At 40.0% G+C, this 20,024-nt stretch overlaps 1 protein-coding gene across 22 annotated transcripts in view; it reads left to right on the top strand.

Annotated features, from left to right (window-relative positions):
• DLG2 (discs large MAGUK scaffold protein 2) overlaps positions 1-20,024 on the top strand; it is a 1,040,329-nt gene that overhangs the window by 731,180 nt on the left and 289,125 nt on the right. For all 22 annotated transcript variants that reach the window (XM_055801296.1, XM_055801300.1, XM_055801304.1 and 19 more), the window contains 2 exons: positions 5,191-5,327; positions 15,501-15,645. In XM_055801296.1, coding sequence (XP_055657271.1) covers positions 5,191-5,327; positions 15,501-15,645 — 282 coding nt within the window. The remainder of the gene's footprint in view (positions 1-5,190; positions 5,328-15,500; positions 15,646-20,024) is intronic.

Here is a 20,024-nt window from a genome sequence, read left to right as displayed (position 1 = left end):
GCTGGAAGACAGGGACAGGGAGCAGAATGAAGCCCCCATAATCCGAGGGGAAATGGTCAGTGACCTGCTACACCACTTCAGACGCACTCAAGTCTAAGGGGCTGGGTGGGATCCACCCAAGGGCACTGAGGGAGCTGGTGGAAGTGCTCACCGAGCCTCTTTCCATCATCTATCAGCAGCCCTGGCTAACCAGGGAGGTCCCAGTTGTCTGGAAGTGAGCAAATTTGATGCCCATCTATAGGAAGGGCAGGAAGGGGGATCTGGGAAACTACAGGCCTGTCAGCCTGACCTGGGTGCCAGGCAAGGTGATGGAACAGATCACCTTGAATGCCATCAAGTGGCACATGCAGGGCAACCAGGTGATCAGGCCCAGCCAGCGTGGGTTTATGAAAAGCAGGTCCTGCTTGGCTGACCTGATCACCTTTTATAACAAGGTGACCTGTCTACTAGACAGGGTGAGGGAAAGGCTGTGGTTTTTGTCTACCTTGACTTTAGTAAAGTCTTTGACACCGTCTCCCAGAGCATTGTCCTCTCTCTTCTCCCAAGTAACAAGCAATAGGACAAGAGGAAATGTCCTCAAGTTGCGCCAGGGAAGGTTTAGATTGGATATTAGGAAAAAAAATTTCACTGAATGGGTTGAGGAGCACTGGAACAGGCTGCCCAAGGAAGTGGCTGAGTCCCCGTCCCTGGAGGTATTTAAAAGCTGTGTAGATGTGGTGCTTAGGGACATGGTTTAGTGGTGGGCTTGGCAGTGCTGGGTTAACAGCTGGGTTTGATGATCTCAGAGGTCTTTGCCAACATGAACGATTATACGATTCTAGTGCAACATCCCATTTGGGTTTTAAGTGAGCGTTTCTTTAACTTCACTTCTTATTAGAAAGCTGACATTATCTAGCTGCAATTGATCTTTTAGTCTCCCTCTTTGGTTACTGTAGAGTGATATGCTCACAGTGTGATTCATCCATGTCTTAAACAGTGATTCTATTATTATCACATAGAGGCACCTTTGCTGGACTAATCATAAGAGGAGCCTCCATGCCTACTTTTTGCTAGTTAGAATATCAGGGTTTACTAATATAGTGATACATTTTAAATGTATGCCTAGTGCAGCAAATAATGGAAAATAGATGTAAATAGTCACTGGTTGTATTTTTCTGAAATAGCTCTGATTGAGACTTGGGAGGCTTTTGAATTATTCTGGGTGCAACTTTCTTTTCTTTATGGCTTTGTTACCATTTCAAATATTTTCATGTTTTGTTTACTGATAATCCAATGCAAAGATAAATATTCTTGACTATTGTTGATATCGACACTTTTTCTGCTTTTCCATTTTTGATGGAATAGCTCTTTCCTCGGTCCATTTTCCTTTTTGTGATAACAGTAATGTCTTCTGTCTTGTTCCACTATTATACGTGTTATTATCCACAGGACAATTGATCAGCATTTATGGAACCCAAAGGCAGATGCATTTTACACTTATCCAGGGGAAATGGAAGCAAATAAAGTTTCTTTAGTCTTTGCTAGTTTACCCACTGACCAATCTTACATGTGTCTGTCATCTTCAATGGTTTTGAACAACGCTGAGTTTGACTTGGATGTACACCTGTATTAAATCCCATTCTCTCTCCTTTTTCCTCTTGAAGTCGTCTTCTCTTCTTCATAGAATCACATAATGGTTTGGGTTAGAAGGGACCTTAAACATCATCTGCTTCCAACCCCCTGCTATGAGCAGGGACACCTTCCACTAGACCAGGTTGGTCAAAGCCCCATCCAGCCTGGCCTTGAGCACTTCCAATGACAGGAAGCCCACAGCTTCTCTGAGCAACCTGTTCTAGTGTATCACCACACTCACTGTAAAAAATTCCTTCCTTATCTCCATTCTAAACCTGTCCTCCTAATTCCTGTTGTGAGGAAACTGAGCGCTCTATCCAAGCTTGGGTGATCCTGTGAAGCAGATTGCACATTAGCAAAATAGCAAGTGAGAGGGAGGGCATTCCTTTAAGAGACTCTAATCTTCTAGGTTCTGATGGCAATGTTTTCCTAACCACAAGAATCAACAAGAAGAAGGTTCTGGAATTAAACATGCTATTTTGTTTTGATTTATTTTTTTAATTCAGTGGAGAAATGAAAAAGACCAAGTTTAGAAAAACTTATCTTGCTCCCTGTGTTCCCAAATGTTTGAATGTTTCTCTGGTTTTAAAATAGAGTAAGAATTTTATATGAGATTAACCTGATGCAGCTGGTGACCAGAGGGATCCACACCAGGGATGCACAAACCTTTCTAAGGTCTTAAAACACAACTCCTCAGTCTAAATGGAGCTGAGACTCTAACGGAGGTTATGAACTGTTATAGCACTGATCTTCCCACCCTCCTTTTCCCACATCCAGCCCCCAGCCTTTCAGAAACCAAGAGTGTGATTCATCTCATCTCTTTCAGATAGTTCTTTGAGATGGGATGAATCATGGTTTAAAAGCCCTTAATGATTTTTTATTGATTATAAAAGTAGCATAAATGATTAGCATAGTTGTCTGATGTCATTTGGCCATATGAATCCTACTCAAAAGTTTTATTGTAGTATAACTTTCCTAGTGCCCTAGCAATCAGCAAAAGTCATTTAAATAAGATTAAATGGGCCACTGTTCAATTCCCCATTCTTCCCAAGAAGAAATCTTTCCAAGAAAGCAGGTGTGATTAGGTAATGAACCTGATTCATTATCGATAAAAAGACATGGAAAATCTCTCTTCCTGAGTTGTCTCTCCTACCCACTCTCCCTTTTTTCCCCACAGTATTGCCCCTTGACTTGTTCTGCTCTTTTAAACCTTTTTACACTCAGTGCTGTGTTTTTTTATATCCCAAAGGCAGACCCTGCTTGCTAATACAACGTCCCCTCATATTTTTTTTGTAACTCAACTACATTTTATGTAGAGGAGAGAAGCAGAAAAAATTACTCTTTCCCTAGTTGTAAACTTCACTTTTGTAATGGAAGTAGCATGTGTTACTGCTTTGTGTGTGTATGTGTTTTCAGGTATCAGTTGTGCTACAACCATGCAAACAAACAGCACCCAACTGAACACTGCAGAAAATGGCAGGGATTATCTCTGCTACTATTTGCTTATATTGCAGCAGGATCAGGCTGAATTAGGAACCGCTTTGCACAGAATACAGAACAGCTATGCGGCCAGAAATGACCTTGCCCTTTACAGCATACAGTGTCAATAAAGGGGAGAGAAAAGGATCGAAGCATACCATAACCCAATCTTCCCAAGGTCATGCCCTAGGTGGGCTGTGAAGCTGAAGAAAGCTCTCTGGCTGCCGTCTGGCCGACTAATTTGCTCTTATCATCATTCTGGAATACTCTCAGATCTTCACTTTACATCAGCATATGCAGATGTTTTGGGGGTTAAAAGGATGCTAATTATGTCACCAAGGAACATTATTTAATCATTGTTCCCCATCCACAACTAATGTTTTAAAGAAAAAATCCATTCTCGATGTTTACTTAAATGTCTTTTTGCTTCTTTGTTAGTAGTCCCGGGTAATAAACAAATTCTTCCATGCCGAAGAAATCAGAATCTTTTTATCCTTGTGGCTGTCCTGGCAGTAGCACACAAATAGAAACAGTGATCACCAGCTTTAGCTGAAAATCAAATAAAGCTTTATTTTAATTATCCCATACTTCTGAATTAACTTCATGTGTATTGTTAATAGTAATCTTAATTAATTCAGTAGTGTTTCAATTTGAGATATAAATTCAAAGGGTTTTTTTTGTAATTTACTGTTTTGGCACTGTCCATTAAGTAGTCCATTATGTTATCTGGCCTCACATCTTTCTAAAGCTAAAATAATGATCAAATGAAAAGAATGTGAGAAAAAAACAATCAACAAGATTTAATTCACTCAAAAAACCTTATCTCTGTGCTCATACAGATGCTAAAAAAGCCTGTATGTATTAAATATGCCCTCCCTTAAGTTTTATTGCCCAAGCGGTCAGGCTGGTAATTTTGCAATAAAATGCCAAATTCCGGGCAGCTCATTTTTTACTATTGCATTTTACTGCTCAGGCTGCAGTTATTACTAACATGTTTGTTTTAAGAATGAACAGCATAGATTTCATAGATAAAACTAGTGATTATTCTCTAAATAGACATAATTTTTTTTCTGTACAGCTAAAAGATAAATGCCTAGTTGAAGCAATAATGTGAGAAGGTTATTGTCAGTAACAGCTTATTTGTTCAGCTGGAAGTTCCCATTAGCTATATGATCTATGAAAAATTAGCTGTATGAAGTAGGTTTTTATGGAAATAAACCACAGTACTTTCTGTCTTTTCTCTGACTGAAAGTTAAAAATGTTATTAGAAATGAAAGCAATGATTTGTCTGTTCACACAGTGTGTCAGAGGATAGGAAAAGTAACAAAAAGGGTAAAACTGTTTTTTTTTTCTTCCCCCGGCATCTGTTTGTTTTGTCTTCCTTTTTCTGAATCATATCAGCATGTATTATTGACATTGTTCCAAAGTTTGGCTCTTTGGGTGTTTATCTAAGAATTTCACACGTCACTGAAAGGAGTTATATATGTACAAAGGAATATTGCTTTCTTATTTTATGTATCCATAGCCAAAGATATTTATTTCCTAGAAAAATAGCTAAGGTAGATATTTAAATCCAAATATCTATACCATTTATCTTTCACTTTCACAGACCTTTCAATGTGGTACTACTGAAACGTGCAAAATCTGCAGTACACTTTCCAAGGATTTTTCAAATTGTGTGGGCAATCAGAATACCTTTAATTCTGTTCGGATAGGTGGTGATGTATTTTAAACCAACATTTATCAAAATAAACTCCAAGCTTCAGAATCTTATTACTAGTCACGGCAAGTTTTGCTGTAACTTCTTGATGTAGGCTATAGTGGCCCCTGGTGAGGACAAGCCATCAGTACTGAATCATCACCAGCTTGATTCTTTTTGTCTCTGCCATCCTATAACAGTGCATGACAAAGAATTCCCTTATCTCTGTCTCTGACCTTACAGGGAAAGTGAAAGAGTACCCCACAAATATCTCTTATGTTATTTGTATATCCATTAAAAATACTGTAATTTTACAGTAGGTTAAACATATGCTACTCTTGCACTCCTCTTCAGTGTTATATATTTTATTACTAATGTTTTGTTTTCTGTATCTTCTTGAGGTCTGGGATTCAGTATTGCAGGAGGAGTTGGAAACCAACACATCCCTGGGGACAACAGCATTTATGTCACCAAGATTATTGATGGAGGAGCTGCGCAAAAAGATGGGAGGTTGCAGGTTGGAGATAGACTTCTTATGGTAAGTATGACAAATTTAAATCCCATTTTATTTGGCTGAAAATTGTTTCAGATAAGGACTTCTATTCACCGTACATCTTACTGGGGTGACTGTTACAACTTCTGTAATAATTATGAGTTATATTTCCATCACCTTCTTTTTTTCCCATTCTTTATATGTATTTCTGAGACTGCAGTTAAAAAAGCATTACTCTGGAAGACCAAAATTTTATAAAGAGAAGGCAATAGGTGATATCACTTCGACAAACTTTTAGCCGAGAAGAGAATAAACGTATTATGCACATCAGCAAGAAGTCAAAATGCACCAGAAAACTGATTCTACGATCATTTTAAGAAAATTAAAAGGAAGGTGCAAAGACATGCTGCGAAACTCTCTTGTGTAGCCACTGTCAGTGGACTGTTACCTCCATTTCAGTACATGTAGGAATGCTTTATGTTTATGTTCCATATAGATGTTTAAAAAAATACGTTTTTCTCCATATTTTTCCTTGAGAAAGTATGCTTATTCTTCTGATAGATCTCACTTCAGGAAATTCTTCCTGATATTTGCAGTGCTAGTACATTGTTCCTGGTAGATAATTCTTCCCCACTCACAGAGTTTATTTAATTCTTTGTTAAGAATTCTTTGTTAATTCTTTGTTTTGCTGAAATCCTGACCCTGGTGAATCAGCAGAAGTTAATCTGTGTCAAGTTTTATTCATGTCAGTGCATTTACGTAGATTTCAGGAGGTAGAGAAATATTTTTTTGAATGGGTGCCATGAAAAAAAAATGTCCTGCAGTAGCTCTGGTTTCTGACATGATATCTAATCAGTGAAAAATTGCCATGACCTTTTTTTGCTGCCTGCGAATCTGTGCCTAATTGAGGTTTTCTTTATTTGGCTAGAGACACTGTGTCCCAGTCACATGTGAAGATGACTATTCATTCTATAGACAGTATTAAACAACTGGAAAGGCAGTCAGTTGCTGGGTTGGTGACTATTTGACTTTTTTTAATTAATCCAAGTGGATAGATAAAACAGCTTGAGGATCGAGTGGTGTTATCAAAATCAAAGCAAAATGAAACTAGAACTTAAAATTTCTTTGGTGTTTCTTTGCAGGTTCTCGGCACAGTAAAATTCAAGTCACTGTTATATAATGAAGTTTTGGCTGATTTTACTATAGAAATATATATTTCTATTTCCCGGATTTGCACGTTGTTTTGTTATTTTGTACCTTGTAGCAAATCTGCTTGTGTTCAGCTGTTGTTTTCTTTCATTATGAGATTTCTTCAAAGGTTTTGTGTCATCTGTAAATTTTTATTACCTTACTCTTAATTTCTTCCAACTCACTTGAGGGAATAATTAATATACACCAAAAATCCATATGCAAAAAACCCACATTCACCATTTCCAATATAATTTAATTAGGGTGAATTTGAATAGAAAAAGAGTTATTTTATACACCACCGTGTATAAATTTATTCTTTCCAGATTTTTATAGGATTTGTCTATTAGGCATCTCTTCTCTGTCTTGAACCTGTGATTCATTGCAGTCAGGTATAGATGTTTCTTCATTGTGACAATTTTATACTCCTGAATCTGACTTCTGAAAATGAGCAGAGATCGTTCTCAGTGTGTTTAATGTCTTTATACTGCATTCCTTCCAGTCTGGACCAGTTCTTCACTTACTGTCATCTCCTGTTATCACTGCATACAAAATGAGAGAAAAAAAATAAAAATCGGTCATAATATTGCTCTCCACTAGCTAGGTACTTCCAGACCAAGCTTTTCACAGCTGCGTAAGAAAACCATAGTCAACTTACTCTTTGTATACCTTTAACCATTAGATTTTTGGAGATAAATATAACAAGATCAAAATCTATTTCTAAAATTAATGCCGAATACAGTCATGTATTCTGCTCTTTCCAAGATGACACCCTGATTTCTTTGGAACTCATGTACTTTCAGTATTTTTCTGTTCCACTTTGTGAAGTGGTCCTACTTCTCCTTTGCTGGTTCCTTATTGATTATATATTAGAACAATTCCTTCCTTCCACCCCACCCCACCCCACCCCCCCCCCGCAAGTCATACAGCCTTTCTTGATCTTTGTTTTTTCCATCATTTCTCTATAAAATTTACCAGAATTTGTCATCCTCCTGGAGCTGTCAGCAGCTGCTGGGGGACTTGTTTCATTTTTGTATGTGTTCTGGTAAGTTTGTGTGAAATTCTTTCAGATCCCGAAGAACATACAAATCAAATGCATGAAAACTGAAGATGTAATAAAAGAAAGGCTGCAAAATTAAAAGTAATATTGAAAAGTAGAAAATTAGGTGCCATCTGAGCATTTTGCAACTTGATGACCCTACTGTTATTAAATGCAGATTGCTAATAGTGTGTTAGGCATTCAGAAGATGTATTATGTAAATACTGAGCATTATTGTGAAATCTATACAAGTGCATGTTATGCACTTATGTTTCTATAGCACTGAGCCTGCTCTTAAGGCTTTTTATCCTGGACACTTGCACAAGAAAATGCTCCATTATAGGATAATCCTGAGGTGCCCATTAGGAAAATTACTGGAGGAAGCATAAGAGTGTTTAAGCCAAAACCTGAAGTGTTTTTTCTAGGTAGTGAAAGAAGCAGACCAGAGCTCTGCTCTGAAGACTTACAGCTAGGAGAATAGTGCTTTACTGTATTCCAGTGGTAACGCCTATGTAACGTCTACTATTGGTGGTGGTAATGGCTGCAGTGAGAATATGAGTGTGCTGGGGGTCTCAGCTAGGTTGCTTCTCTTTGTGTTAGAAGGGAGCAAAGGGAGATCACTGACGGAGCATCATTGGCTAATTTGATTCAGGGTCAGCTATAGGGCCAGGCCAGGTTGCTCAGGAATTTATCCAGCTGAATCTCACAAATCTCCAAGGATGGAGCTTGCACAGCCTTTCTGGGAAACCTTTTCTACTGGTTGACTGTCCTCACGAGGAAAATATTTTTCCTTATAACCTGTTTGACCCTCTCTTGTCTCAACTTATGCCTGCTGTCTCTCTATCCTGTTACCACATACCACGCTGAAAAGCTTGCTCTGTTGTGATGACCTTCCTGTAAGCACCAGGGGTCTGCTGTTAGTTGTCCCCAGAGGTATTCCTTCTCCAGGCTGAAAATCACAGCTCCTCTAGCTTCTTCTCACCAAGTCAATGCTCCAACCCCAACTACCCTAGCAGCACTCCCCTCAAATTGCTCCGTTTTGTTCCTTCCCATAGCACAGGAACGAAAACTGAACACAGTATCTAGCTGCAGTCTAATGAGTGGCAACTACTGGGGAATAAACCTTCCCTGGATGTCCTGGCTCTGCCCGTGCTCATACAGCCCAGGATGCTGTTGACCTCTTTGCTGCCAGGACACACAACTGGCTCATGCCCAGCTTGCTGTCCATCGGGAGCCCCAAGCAGTTTTCCATGGAACTGTTGCCAGGCCACCAGTGCCCAGCCTGTGTTACAGAAGGAGGTTAGCCTGTGCCAGGGGCAGGACTTACTGCTTCTCCTTGTTGAACATTATAAATTTTGTGTCAGCCCCTTCCTGCAGCCTATCCAGGACGGCAGTCCTGCCCTAGAGTGTATGGACTCACCCCTGTAGTGAAGCGTCACCTGCAAATGTGATGAGAGTGCACTGCTCACCTCTTCGAAGTGATTAATGATCATCAGGAAGAGCTGGAAAATGGTTTAAGTTATTATCCCTCAGATAATGATTACTTTCTTTCATCTGATACCATCATCTCACTTTGGAGGAGTTTACGGGGTGGATAAATGAGAAATCAGTATAAAACTCTGTGGGTTTACTAGTACAAAACAACACTCATAGCTAGAAGCAAGGTATTCTTCAAGGAAAAGTCTAAAACCTGTAGTCTTTAAAAGAAAATGTAATCTATTATTTATCTAAGCACTAGCTTTTCAAAAATTTGTCTCCTACACCGAAATACCCTCGTATGTTTGGGCCATATCCTGTTGCTTCTTGGCCCGTGTAGTTAGAGAGATCAGATTTTTGTGGGGTTATTTATGCTTATGGGAAAAGTGATGTTCCTCACATACCAAGAGCTTTAATTTTATTCTGTTTTCTTGCTGAAAACAGAAGGAAGAAACAGGAGTCACTTTCCTTTTGGAAATTTAGGCTTGCTTTCTACCCGGTTGTGTGCTGAAAACAAAGCATGTTATTCTGTAGGGGTTTCATAGGGCTGCAATAGGGCTGTGAGTGCACAATTGTGGATATGTTCCTTACAGGATCTCCTACCAGTATCTGTTTCTTTCAGATTGTATATGGATGCAGGATCATGTTTGTGCTAAAGTAATCAGAGCGTATAATTTAAGATGCATCCGTATTAGCATTTGGTTCTGATCAGAAGTGCTCTTTTAAAGTGATTTTGGCTGTCTTGGGGGATGGTCTTTTAGAAAACAAATTGGATTATTTTTTTTTAATGAAACTGCAACAGAAAATGTGGTCCAGGAGCATTCCTAATTAGCTTTGCATTGCAGCTGCGAACAGGCATTTTTGTCAGCAGACTAGATGTAATGCAGACTAACCCCCTTAAAAGATGTACAGCGTGGACATCATATCATCCAGACCCCCCGTTGCTGTGGATCACTCCTAGTGCACACATCCTTCGCTCACACAGGTGCACCCACAGATCCAGAGTTATGCTGCTATGCCAGCTGATGGAGTCCAGGCTTAGGCTTAAAAGAAGAAAACAGTGTGAAAGAGGTTGTACCTGAACTGTAGGTTGTAAGTAAGAAAAATATACTCTGAAGTGGAGAGTGAACTAGTACTGAACCAACTCGGGGGCTCAGTGGCTGCATCCCCTCTCGTGCAGTGCTGGGCTCTGAGCCAGCTGTGCAGCCACTGCCGCTGGCCTTGCAGTGCTTTATCTGGCATTCAAACACAGGTTTGCTAGCACTGGTCTTTGGGTGGTACACTAGCAATAAGCTCCCCAGTTTATTCCTTCTAGTGATACTCTCATCCGGTTGTTCCTTGTCCTCATGCCACTTCATTAGCCTTGAAAATGTACTTTTTTTTGACCAAAGTCAGCATGAAAGGGGGTTGAAAACTGATGGTTCGATATATTACAGTGCCACTTGAATGGTGTATGCACTGCACTGCTTGGAGCCTGAAGCCCAGGGCTTAGTCTCATATTTGTCTGTGAAGCACAAATCCTTGTGTTTCTCTGCAAAGAGCAGATCTGGTTTATGACACTTAGCCCATAAGTACTGATAATCTTAAGCAAGCTAATTTCAGAGGAATTAACAGACTGTATCATCTGAAGACAGCCAGTTTCTTTCTGTTCACACTCCAGCACTTGTACAACTAACTCAGGAGTCCATGACGCTATAAGCAGTTAGTTAATCCAAACAGATTTACATCCTTAGGACAACTAATTAGTCTTCAGCAGTGAAAAACGTTTCACTTTTTGCAGCCTTTTAAGTTATGCTGAGTTTTTAAAAAGGCACATAAGTATTCTGGATTTACAGCTGGCACAGCACAGGTGTTTACCAGCCAATGTTCATTCAGGATTCACTCAGGAAAAACCCACTTTCTGAATGCAAAGTAGAATATTACACAAAAGCAAACATTACCATTGGCAAGATCACCTCTCTGTCTCAATCACTGAGTGAATCAAATCTCTCTTATGCTAAATCAATGGAGGACAGAAAAGAATTCCCTTTAAAACTTTAAAGAAAATTAAATATGGCAGACTTATTCCTCCAGAGCTCTTATTCTATTACCAGCTTATGTTGTTGTCAGGGGAATTATTCTTTAGAGCACTTGTACGGTCATTTTGGGGATTCTAAGCTTTTCAGTCTAGCTACTTCTCAGTGCCTTTTTTTTTTTTTTTTTCAATATGAATCTAGGAAAACTTCCAAATAAGATAATTCTTGCTTAGGTTTACACTTCATTGCTTTGATTATGCTATTGAGGAAAAAAAACACCCCAGTCTTTTTTTATCTCTTCGGCAACATTTCTTACTGATTTCCCCTCATCCCTCAAATAGCTTCTTTGATTGGACTTGTATGTTTAATTTCCTTCTGTATTGCTATATTATTTCTTTCTTTTATTCTTTTCCGGTAATATCAGTATGTCTTCATATCACATACTTTCTATTTTAAAAGAAACAGCTTTCCTAATTTCTTTTTTACATCAGGCATCATTTGCATTTCTGAATTTTCTGTGTATGGAACTTTTCCCATTAGAAAAGCCCCTCTTGCTCCATGCCTGTTTTCCTTCTAAATCCTCTCCTTTGGCTCTTGTCACAGCATTTTGTGGCTCAAACATCCAACTCTTGTAGCTAAACTGACCACTCAGTAAATTTCTTTTTTAGCATTTGCCTTAGGGGTTTTCCCCCCTTAATTCATTGCTACCTAACTTGGCTTCTGAGAGCCAGAAAGTTGGTATGCAGTACCCATTCAACCCACTCAGCTTTGATGTCAGCCCTTCTGCATAAAAGTTTCAGAATCTCAGAGGGTTGCATGCCATATAGACTGATTTCTTATTTAGTGTGCATCTCCCACTCTTCATCTTCTTTACCTCCAACTCAACTCTTTTTTTTTCAAACTATATGTGCCGCTAAAGTAATCTCGAAAGCAGCAAGTGAAGCTTTGGTATAATGCATTGATTGTGCCACAACCACTGAAAAAGCCAGATTTAGTGCTTGAAGTTCTGTTAAAATAGGTGTCTTTTACGGAAACAAGGAAAAGCTTAAGAAATAGTCTCTTGGTGATACTGAGAGAGTCTCCTCACTCTGTAAATATTATTAAAACCAGCTACATCATATTTCCTAGTAATCGCCATCTCTGGCATGATTTGTTGAAGAATGATATGCAGAGATCTTCTCATGAAAGAAATTACATCCTACAGTCATCTTGCAGTAATGTCTAGGGAGCTGGACAACATAATTCTTCAAAGTATTCTGTAATTCTTTAATCTATTCAAGTTTTCATTTTCACATATCAGAATACATACAGATGTCTTTATTTGCAATCATTGTTTTATGATCAAAAAGTAGAAAAGATATTGATACATGCAGATAATAGTATTAATGGGAATTGTTGGTCCAAAGCAAGGACTACTTTCTGAAGGAAACTGGGAAATGCATAGTATATTTTGCATACTGTAATTCTAAACTGATGTTGGCAATGACTAAGGAAAGCGATTTTACCTCCTTCTCAAAGAGCTCCCATTTAAAAGAGACCTTATGGCACCACTGAGAATCTTTGTCTTAATGAATGAATCAATGTGTGTGATTGTTTGCTCTTGATGTACATTGAGTCGCTCTTCTTTGATTACTGACAACTGAGCAGTAGCAAACTTTCTTTCTAAGAGTGTTGTCTCTAGAGAAAAGAAACCTTTAATATTCTATATATTTGAGATAAGTTTGAATAGCAATTTTGGTACATGTTGCTGGAACACTTTTTGTAGCAGAACTCTGTTTATTTTGAAGGGTCCTTTCTTCTCAAATTTTCTTCCAGTGTCTTTTCTATTAAATTCTCCTTTGTATCTTGATTTCACTCATATGTTATCTTTCTTCAAGTTCTGCCAAGTTCCAGCTTTACATACTTCAGTTTTCCACAGTATTCTGCCCACTTAAGCTTATAGATACTCGAAATGAGAAAAATAAAAAAATCATTGTATTTAACCTTTGTGATGATCTCTAGGACCTTACAGTGTATAAACACAGTGCATAACTACCCAGACATTAATTCTTTGTTTAGAAACACTTGGTCTTTAGTTCTTATCTCCACTTCAAGATTTGTACAACTTGTACACAGTGTTAGTAAATTGCCTGTACTGTAAAGTTATTGTCAAAGATAAGTAGGACCTGGCAAAGCAAATGTAAGTTTTATATGTATCATACTATATTTTCTGTTCCTAAAATGGCTCTTTATCCTCCAGCTGCGCAGCTGTGACATCCAAGTGTGTTGTGATGGAAGTCCTAACTATGACTTTTTATCAGCTATATTTCCAGGAAAAAATACTTTGGAAAAAGAATTGCAACAAGTTCATTTGTGTCTTAATTGTTTTTATACACTCCTAAAAAGACCAAAAGTCAAAATCCAAACAATGCTATGGTATTTCATTTTGTGTCTTTTTTTGACTAAGAACATTTCTTCACAGCAGCAGTATAGTGGGAGGTTATTATCTGAGATTTTCTTTACTTCAAAAAGCTTGCAGTTAGGATGAAACACAAGATAAATACAATGTACAGACAGCGTAGGAAGGAGAAAACATAAAGGATAACCATGCAGTCATGTTTCCAAAAGGATAAATATTCAGTATTTGGCAGTTTTGAAGTACATAAACAAAAAAGGCTTAATTTCAGTCACTTCTTGCTATCAGCAAAGTAATTTAAAAGACATTTATTTATTTAAAGTGCATATGTATGCCACTGCTGCTCATAATGAAGAATAACAGAGAAATTTATAGAAGATAGGTATCAGATTTTTATTTAAATAGAAGACCTGTCAAAATACAGCATACAGTGTCAGCAACTCTCTCCTGAGTGTTAGGTTGCATCATTGCTCTTCATGTCAAATTGTCATAACATGCCTGTCATTGCCTCTTTCAATTAACCTTAAAACCAACTCTGAGATTTATACAAGGAACAAACTTTAAACAGAATCCTTACATTTAGCCATACTGCCCAAAAGCAGTCATTCTCCCTTAGTGTTGATGAAATTGTTGGGGTATGAAGAGTCCTCCAGTTCCGTTGACCAAACCCTTTGGCAATAGCTTATTGTCACAGCCAGGTCTCTGAAAATTTACTGATACTAAATTCCCTAGAAAGTATGTATTTTTTTCTGTGATTTACAGCTCTACTATATTATACTGTAGTTGAGGAGCTACTTCTTCCGTCTTGCATAATCTTTGCAAGGAATCCTTGCAGTAGCTGTAGAAATTGGAGGATGGCACTTTAAATCACAATAAAGTGTTTCATATACAACATTCACCGTGAGATGTAGGTCACTGGAACAGGCTCCCCAGGGAAGTGGTCACAGCACCAAGCCTGACAGAGCTTGAGGAGTGTCTGGACAATGGTCTTAGTCATATGGTTCAGTTTGAGGTAATCCTGCAAGGAGCAGGGAGTTAGACTCAGTGAACCTTATGGATCCCTTCCAGCTGGAGATATTCTATGATTTCTATGATTTTCATTGGCTTATACCACATGTCCGAAACCTGTATCTACACCCTTCTTTGCTTCTTTCCTCTACCCTATAATTTCTCTGTTCTGGATGTATGTTTTTTGGGACAGGAACCATTCACTATTCTGTTTACAGGAGGTCAACCTATTGTTGACATTCTGTGGCTATAGTGGATTTAGATGTGAACAAATTTTATACGCCTCTACAATAAACCACTTCTGACACTTTTCTTTTGATTTTCTTTATTTGGGAGTAAAGTGTAAATAGGCAAGGTTTATTGCTACCATTTCCTTCCATATTTAACCTGTAGTCCTGTACCCTAATCCTTGCTCATGTTAAGTATTTTTGTTTTCCAATAAAGTACAGAACTAGGACTACATTCTACATTCTCTTACTTTTTCAGTGTTTCTTTCCTGTGCTTCCAGAAAACTGACAAACTTTCACACTGAAAATCCCTTTTCTCCCATCCAGAACTTCCCTTTTTCATTTCTTGTACCTCATAGGCAGCCCCTTATTCTGGATACCACTTGGTACCTCTTACTATTTCAATGGTCGATGGCATATCAGGGGTGGAAATATCTGGGGGGTTTGAGTATTGCTGAGGTCACAGCCATGACTGCTAAGAGGTGAATTTGGACAGTTTATCTTGATAGGTCAAATAACATAGTTACTGTAAATTATGTGGGGTTAAGTTATTAAATTATTATTAAATATAGGTTTATGTTAATGATGATACTCGTAGCAGAATATCACAGAGGACTTATCTACTGACAAGATGAAGTACCATCTTGACCCATTATGATTCTGTGATATTATCAATACTGCTATGTCAGCCTGAGTATACATGTGCTAAGAAAACTGTATTTTCTACCTTGCTGCAATACTGCTTCTGTAATCTCCAGTGCTCTTTGTCTACAGCATTTTTCCCAACATTGTGATAACTGCAAGGCTGTGTCATTATTTTTTTTGTCTTATTTCTGCATTCCAACTCACCTGTCTGATTTCTCCTTTAAGGTAAATAATTACAGTTTAGAAGAAGTTACCCATGAAGAGGCAGTAGCGATACTGAAGAACACATCAGATGTAGTGTATCTGAAAGTTGGAAAGCCCACCACCATTTACATGACTGATCCATATGGCCCACCAGATATTACTCACTGTAAGTGACTTCTGCAACTCATTTTGTAGGAGATACCAGTTTGTCAGATCATTGTGTTCTTTTCATAGCTGTCCAAAGTACCCCATTAAAGTTTATGAAACAGCTTGGAAGGCTACAAAAATGAAAGGTTTATTGCCACTTAAGGTTGCTACACTCATGAAATATTGCAGATAACTCTGCTAAAGTACTTTTGCAACAAAAGTAACAATGTAGCTGATGTACTGCTATGCTGATCCCAGTTAGCCATATTCCAGGTGATCAGACTGAACTGTAACTCTTGTAACAATTACAGTAATGAGTATATGCAAATATATTTTGAAATATGATTTGATTTGTAGACTGGAGTCCTCTGTCCACTGAAAAATCAGAACAAGCAGCAAACCATCTTGTACAAACTTAGTGAAAACCTGAGACAGATATATATCATATTTGAATAAGATATTTACTTGGAATGTAAAAATTGCTGCTCTACTTACAAGAATTTATCTGTTTTCTGTACATATCCAATTCATAGAATCATAGACTGGTTTGGGTTGGAAGGGACCCCAAAGATCATCTAGTCTCCACTCCCGTGCCATGGGCAGGGATCTTCCACCAGCCCAGGTTGCTCCCAGCCCCGTCCAGCCTGGCCTTGAGCCCTGCCAGGGATGGGGCACCCACAGCTGCTCTGGGCAGCCTGGGCCAGTGCCTCGCCACCCCCACAGTAAAGAGTTCCCAGGTTATTATTCCACTTCGCTTTATTCTCAGTCTGTCCATTACCTTTACATATATTCATCTGCCTTTTTTTTTTTTTCGGCATTCACTGTAGACACTGTTGTAGGAAAAGTTGTCAAAAAATATAGTGAAGCTCAGTGAAGGATCTCATAGGAAGGGAAGTTTATTTTCTTTTAAAACAAACTGATTTCAATCAGGCTGTCATATCCACGTACTCATAATCATCTAGGCTCACATCACATCCAGCATTCAGGTAGAAAGATGCACATCCAGGTGCATCACCTGGACTCAGGACTCCCTGAGATGACCAGTCTGTTGACAGAGTCCCTTGGAAAACAGTTCTGAAGGGCCAAGGAGCCCAGGAAGGTAGGACATTCTTCAAGAAGGAAATCCTAAAGGTGCAGGAGCAGGCTGTCCCCATGTGCTGAAAGGTGAGCCAGCAGGAAAGAAGACCATCCTGGCTGAACAGAGAGCTTTGCCTGGAACTCAGGAAAAAAGCAGAATTTGCCACCTTTGGAAGAAGGAGAAGGCAACTCAGGAGGATGATAAGAAAATCATGAGGTTATGCAGGGTGAAGATTAGAGCGGTGAAAGCCCAGCTAGAACTCAGGCTGGCCACTGCCATAAAAGATAACCAAAAGTGTTTTTACGAATACATTAGAAACAAAAGATGGGTCAAGGATAACGTGCATCCCTGATTGGATGCAGGGGGGAACATTGCTACAGAGGATGAGGAGAAGTCTGAGGTACTGAATGCCTTCTTTGCCTCAGTCTTTAATAGTAAGACCAGATACCTTCAAGATACTCACCCCCCTGAGCCGGAAGACAGGGACAAGGAGCAGAATGAAGTCCCCACAGTCTGGGAGGAAACGATCAGTGACCTGCTGCTCCACTTAGACACACACAAGTCTATGGGGCCAGATTGGATCCACCCGAGGCTACTGAGGGAGCTGGAAGAGGAGTTCAACAACCCACTCTCCAGTATTTATTAGCAGTCCTGGCAAATTGGAGCGGTCCCAGAAAACTGGAGGTCAGCCAGTGTGATGCCCATCTATAAGAAGAGCACAAAGGAAGATCTGGGACACTACAGGCCTGTCAGCCTCACCTGGGTGCCAGGGAAGGTTATGGAGCAGATCATCCTGAGTGCCATCAGGCGGCACATGCAGGACAACCAGCAGATCAGACCCAACCAGCATGAGTTTACGAAAGGCAGGTCCTGCTTGACTAACCCGGTCTCCTATGACAAGATGACCCACCTAGTAGATGAGGGAAAGGCTGTGGATGTTGTCTACCTGGAACTTAGTAAGGCCTTTGACGCTGTCTCCCACAGCATCTCCTGGAGAACCCAGCTGCTCATGGCTGGGACGGGTGTGCTCTGCGCTGGGTAACAAGCTGGCTGGGTGGCCGGGCCCCAGTTGTGGTAGTAAAGGGAGTCACATCCAGCTGGTGGCCAGTAACAAGCGGTGTTACCCAGGGCTCAGAATCAGGGCCAGTTCTCTTTAATATCTTTATTGATGATCCAGATGAGGGGATCGAGTACACTCTCAGTAACTTTGTAGATGACACCAAGCTGGCGGGGAGTATTGATCTGCTGGAGGGTAGGAAGGCTGGGTCGATAGGCTGAGGTCAGCTTTATGAGGTTCAACAAGGCTCAGTGTCAGGTCCAGCACCTGGGTCACCACAACCCCATGCAGTGCTATGGGCTGGGGGCAGAGTGGCTGGAGGAAAGCTGCCTGGAGGAAAAGGACCTGGAGGTGCTAGTTGACTGCTGGCAGTGTGCCCAGGTGGCCAAGAAGGCAAACAGCATCCTGGCTTGCATCAGAAACAGCACAGCCAGCAGGACCAGGGCAGTGACTGTCCCCCTGTAATCAGCACTGGTGAGGCCTCACCTCGAATCCTGTGTTCAGTTTTGGACCCCTCACTTCACAAGGGATGTAGAGGTGCTGGAGCGTGTCTAGAGAAGGTCAGTGGAGCTGGGGAAGGATCTGGAGCACAAGTCTGATGAGGAGCAGCTGAGGGAACTGGGGGTGTTTAGCCTCGAGAAAAGGAGGCTGAGGGGGGACCTTATCGCTCTCTACAGCTGCCTGGCAGGAGGCTGTGGGCAGGTGGGGTCGGTCTCCTCTCCCAGTAACAAGCAACAGGTCAAAAGGAAACAGCCTTAAGTTGTGCCCGGGGAGGTTTAGATTGGATATTAGGAAAACATTTTTACTGAAAGGGTGGTCAAGCATTGGAGCAGGCTGCCGAGGGCAGTGGTGAAATCACCATCCCTGGAGGTATTTAAAAAACACATAGATGCGGTGCTTAGCAACATGGTTTAGTGATGGACTTGGCAGTCCTGGGTTAACAGTTGGACTTTATGATCTCAAAGGTCTTTTTCAACCTAAATGATTCTATGATTCTGTGTACAAGGGTGAGTGGCTGCAGAGTTTTTATCATGTACATATACCTTCTTATTAACCTCCTTGACAACCTCCTTGCTGATGTCCTTTTTGTGCCCTTAAGGAGATAATAGCGATTAGGATCTTCTGTCTCTCCTATCTGTCCCACCTGGGCATGTCATTCAGATTTACTCACTTCTTTGTCTCCTTATCAGTGTCCTAGGCTCCAATCTAGTCTTTATCCTGCCATCATCTCTTAATGGCTTGAGTCTTTGTTTTAGTTTGGGTGTAGGCTGTCCCGATAAGTTACATGTAGTTAAGTATTGATGACCCATTGATGACCCTGGGTGCTATCAATACAGGCCATTCTTGTACCCCTCCTGCCAGTACTCCTGGTGTCCATACCCAGGCATTCCCATTCTCTTTTCAGTCACAGCAATCTTAACATTTCAATTGCAGATCTCTATACCACTGGTGCCTGTTAGTCTAAACATTTCATTACTGAAATTCCCTTTCTTCGTTAAAAACTGTCTGCCTTGGGTTCAACTACCAACAGGGACCAGCTGCACCATGGCAGTTTGATTTTTGACAAGAGCTTCAGCGACTGATCCATATCCATCTTGATCTCCTGCCAATAATCCTAAGGACAGTTAAGGCCAACCAAGGGCTGGGAAAGGCAGATTTTATCAGTAAATGTTAGAGATTTAATTTTTTTCTGCGCTTTTGCATAGTGTTGCTACTGTGGACTGACAAAGTTGAGAGAAAAGCTAAATAGCCATAATCCTCCTTATTCAGACTGCTCCATAAAAATAGGAGGGAAGGTTTTGTAACATGCACATCAGGTGGTATACTCAACTGTGCTGAGGATACCTATTTAGTTAGCAAATGTTGCAACAGATGGCAATCATGTTGTTCAGTAGCAGTCTGGTCTGGATCTTAGAACACCCAAGAAGTAAAAATGCTAAATGTCCCCATCCAATCTCCTGCTTTATAATACTTTCCAAAATAATAATTCAGGAGTTCTAAACCAGTGTGTTTTATTATGTCAGATTATAGATCAGCAGCATATGAGAAGACAGAAGTAATTCCAGAGGGAGAGTAAAGGTTGAAAAGATTTGCAGCAGCCTACCCCAGGCTGTCGGTGCATACAGATTCATTTATTCTCAGGGAACCTTTCATTATACCTACACATTCAGAGTATTTCAGAACGGGTAATGGCCTTTCCTTGTACAGATATTTTGCTTTCAAACATTCTGTATCTCATCATCTGAAAGAAACACTGAAATTA

This window comes from Falco peregrinus, chromosome 4, assembly GCF_023634155.1.
Source record: "Falco peregrinus isolate bFalPer1 chromosome 4, bFalPer1.pri, whole genome shotgun sequence".
NCBI lineage: Eukaryota > Metazoa > Chordata > Aves > Falconiformes > Falconidae > Falco > Falco peregrinus.
The sequence above is the reverse complement of the archived record's forward strand: the minus strand, read 5'-3'. Positions and strand labels throughout refer to the sequence as shown.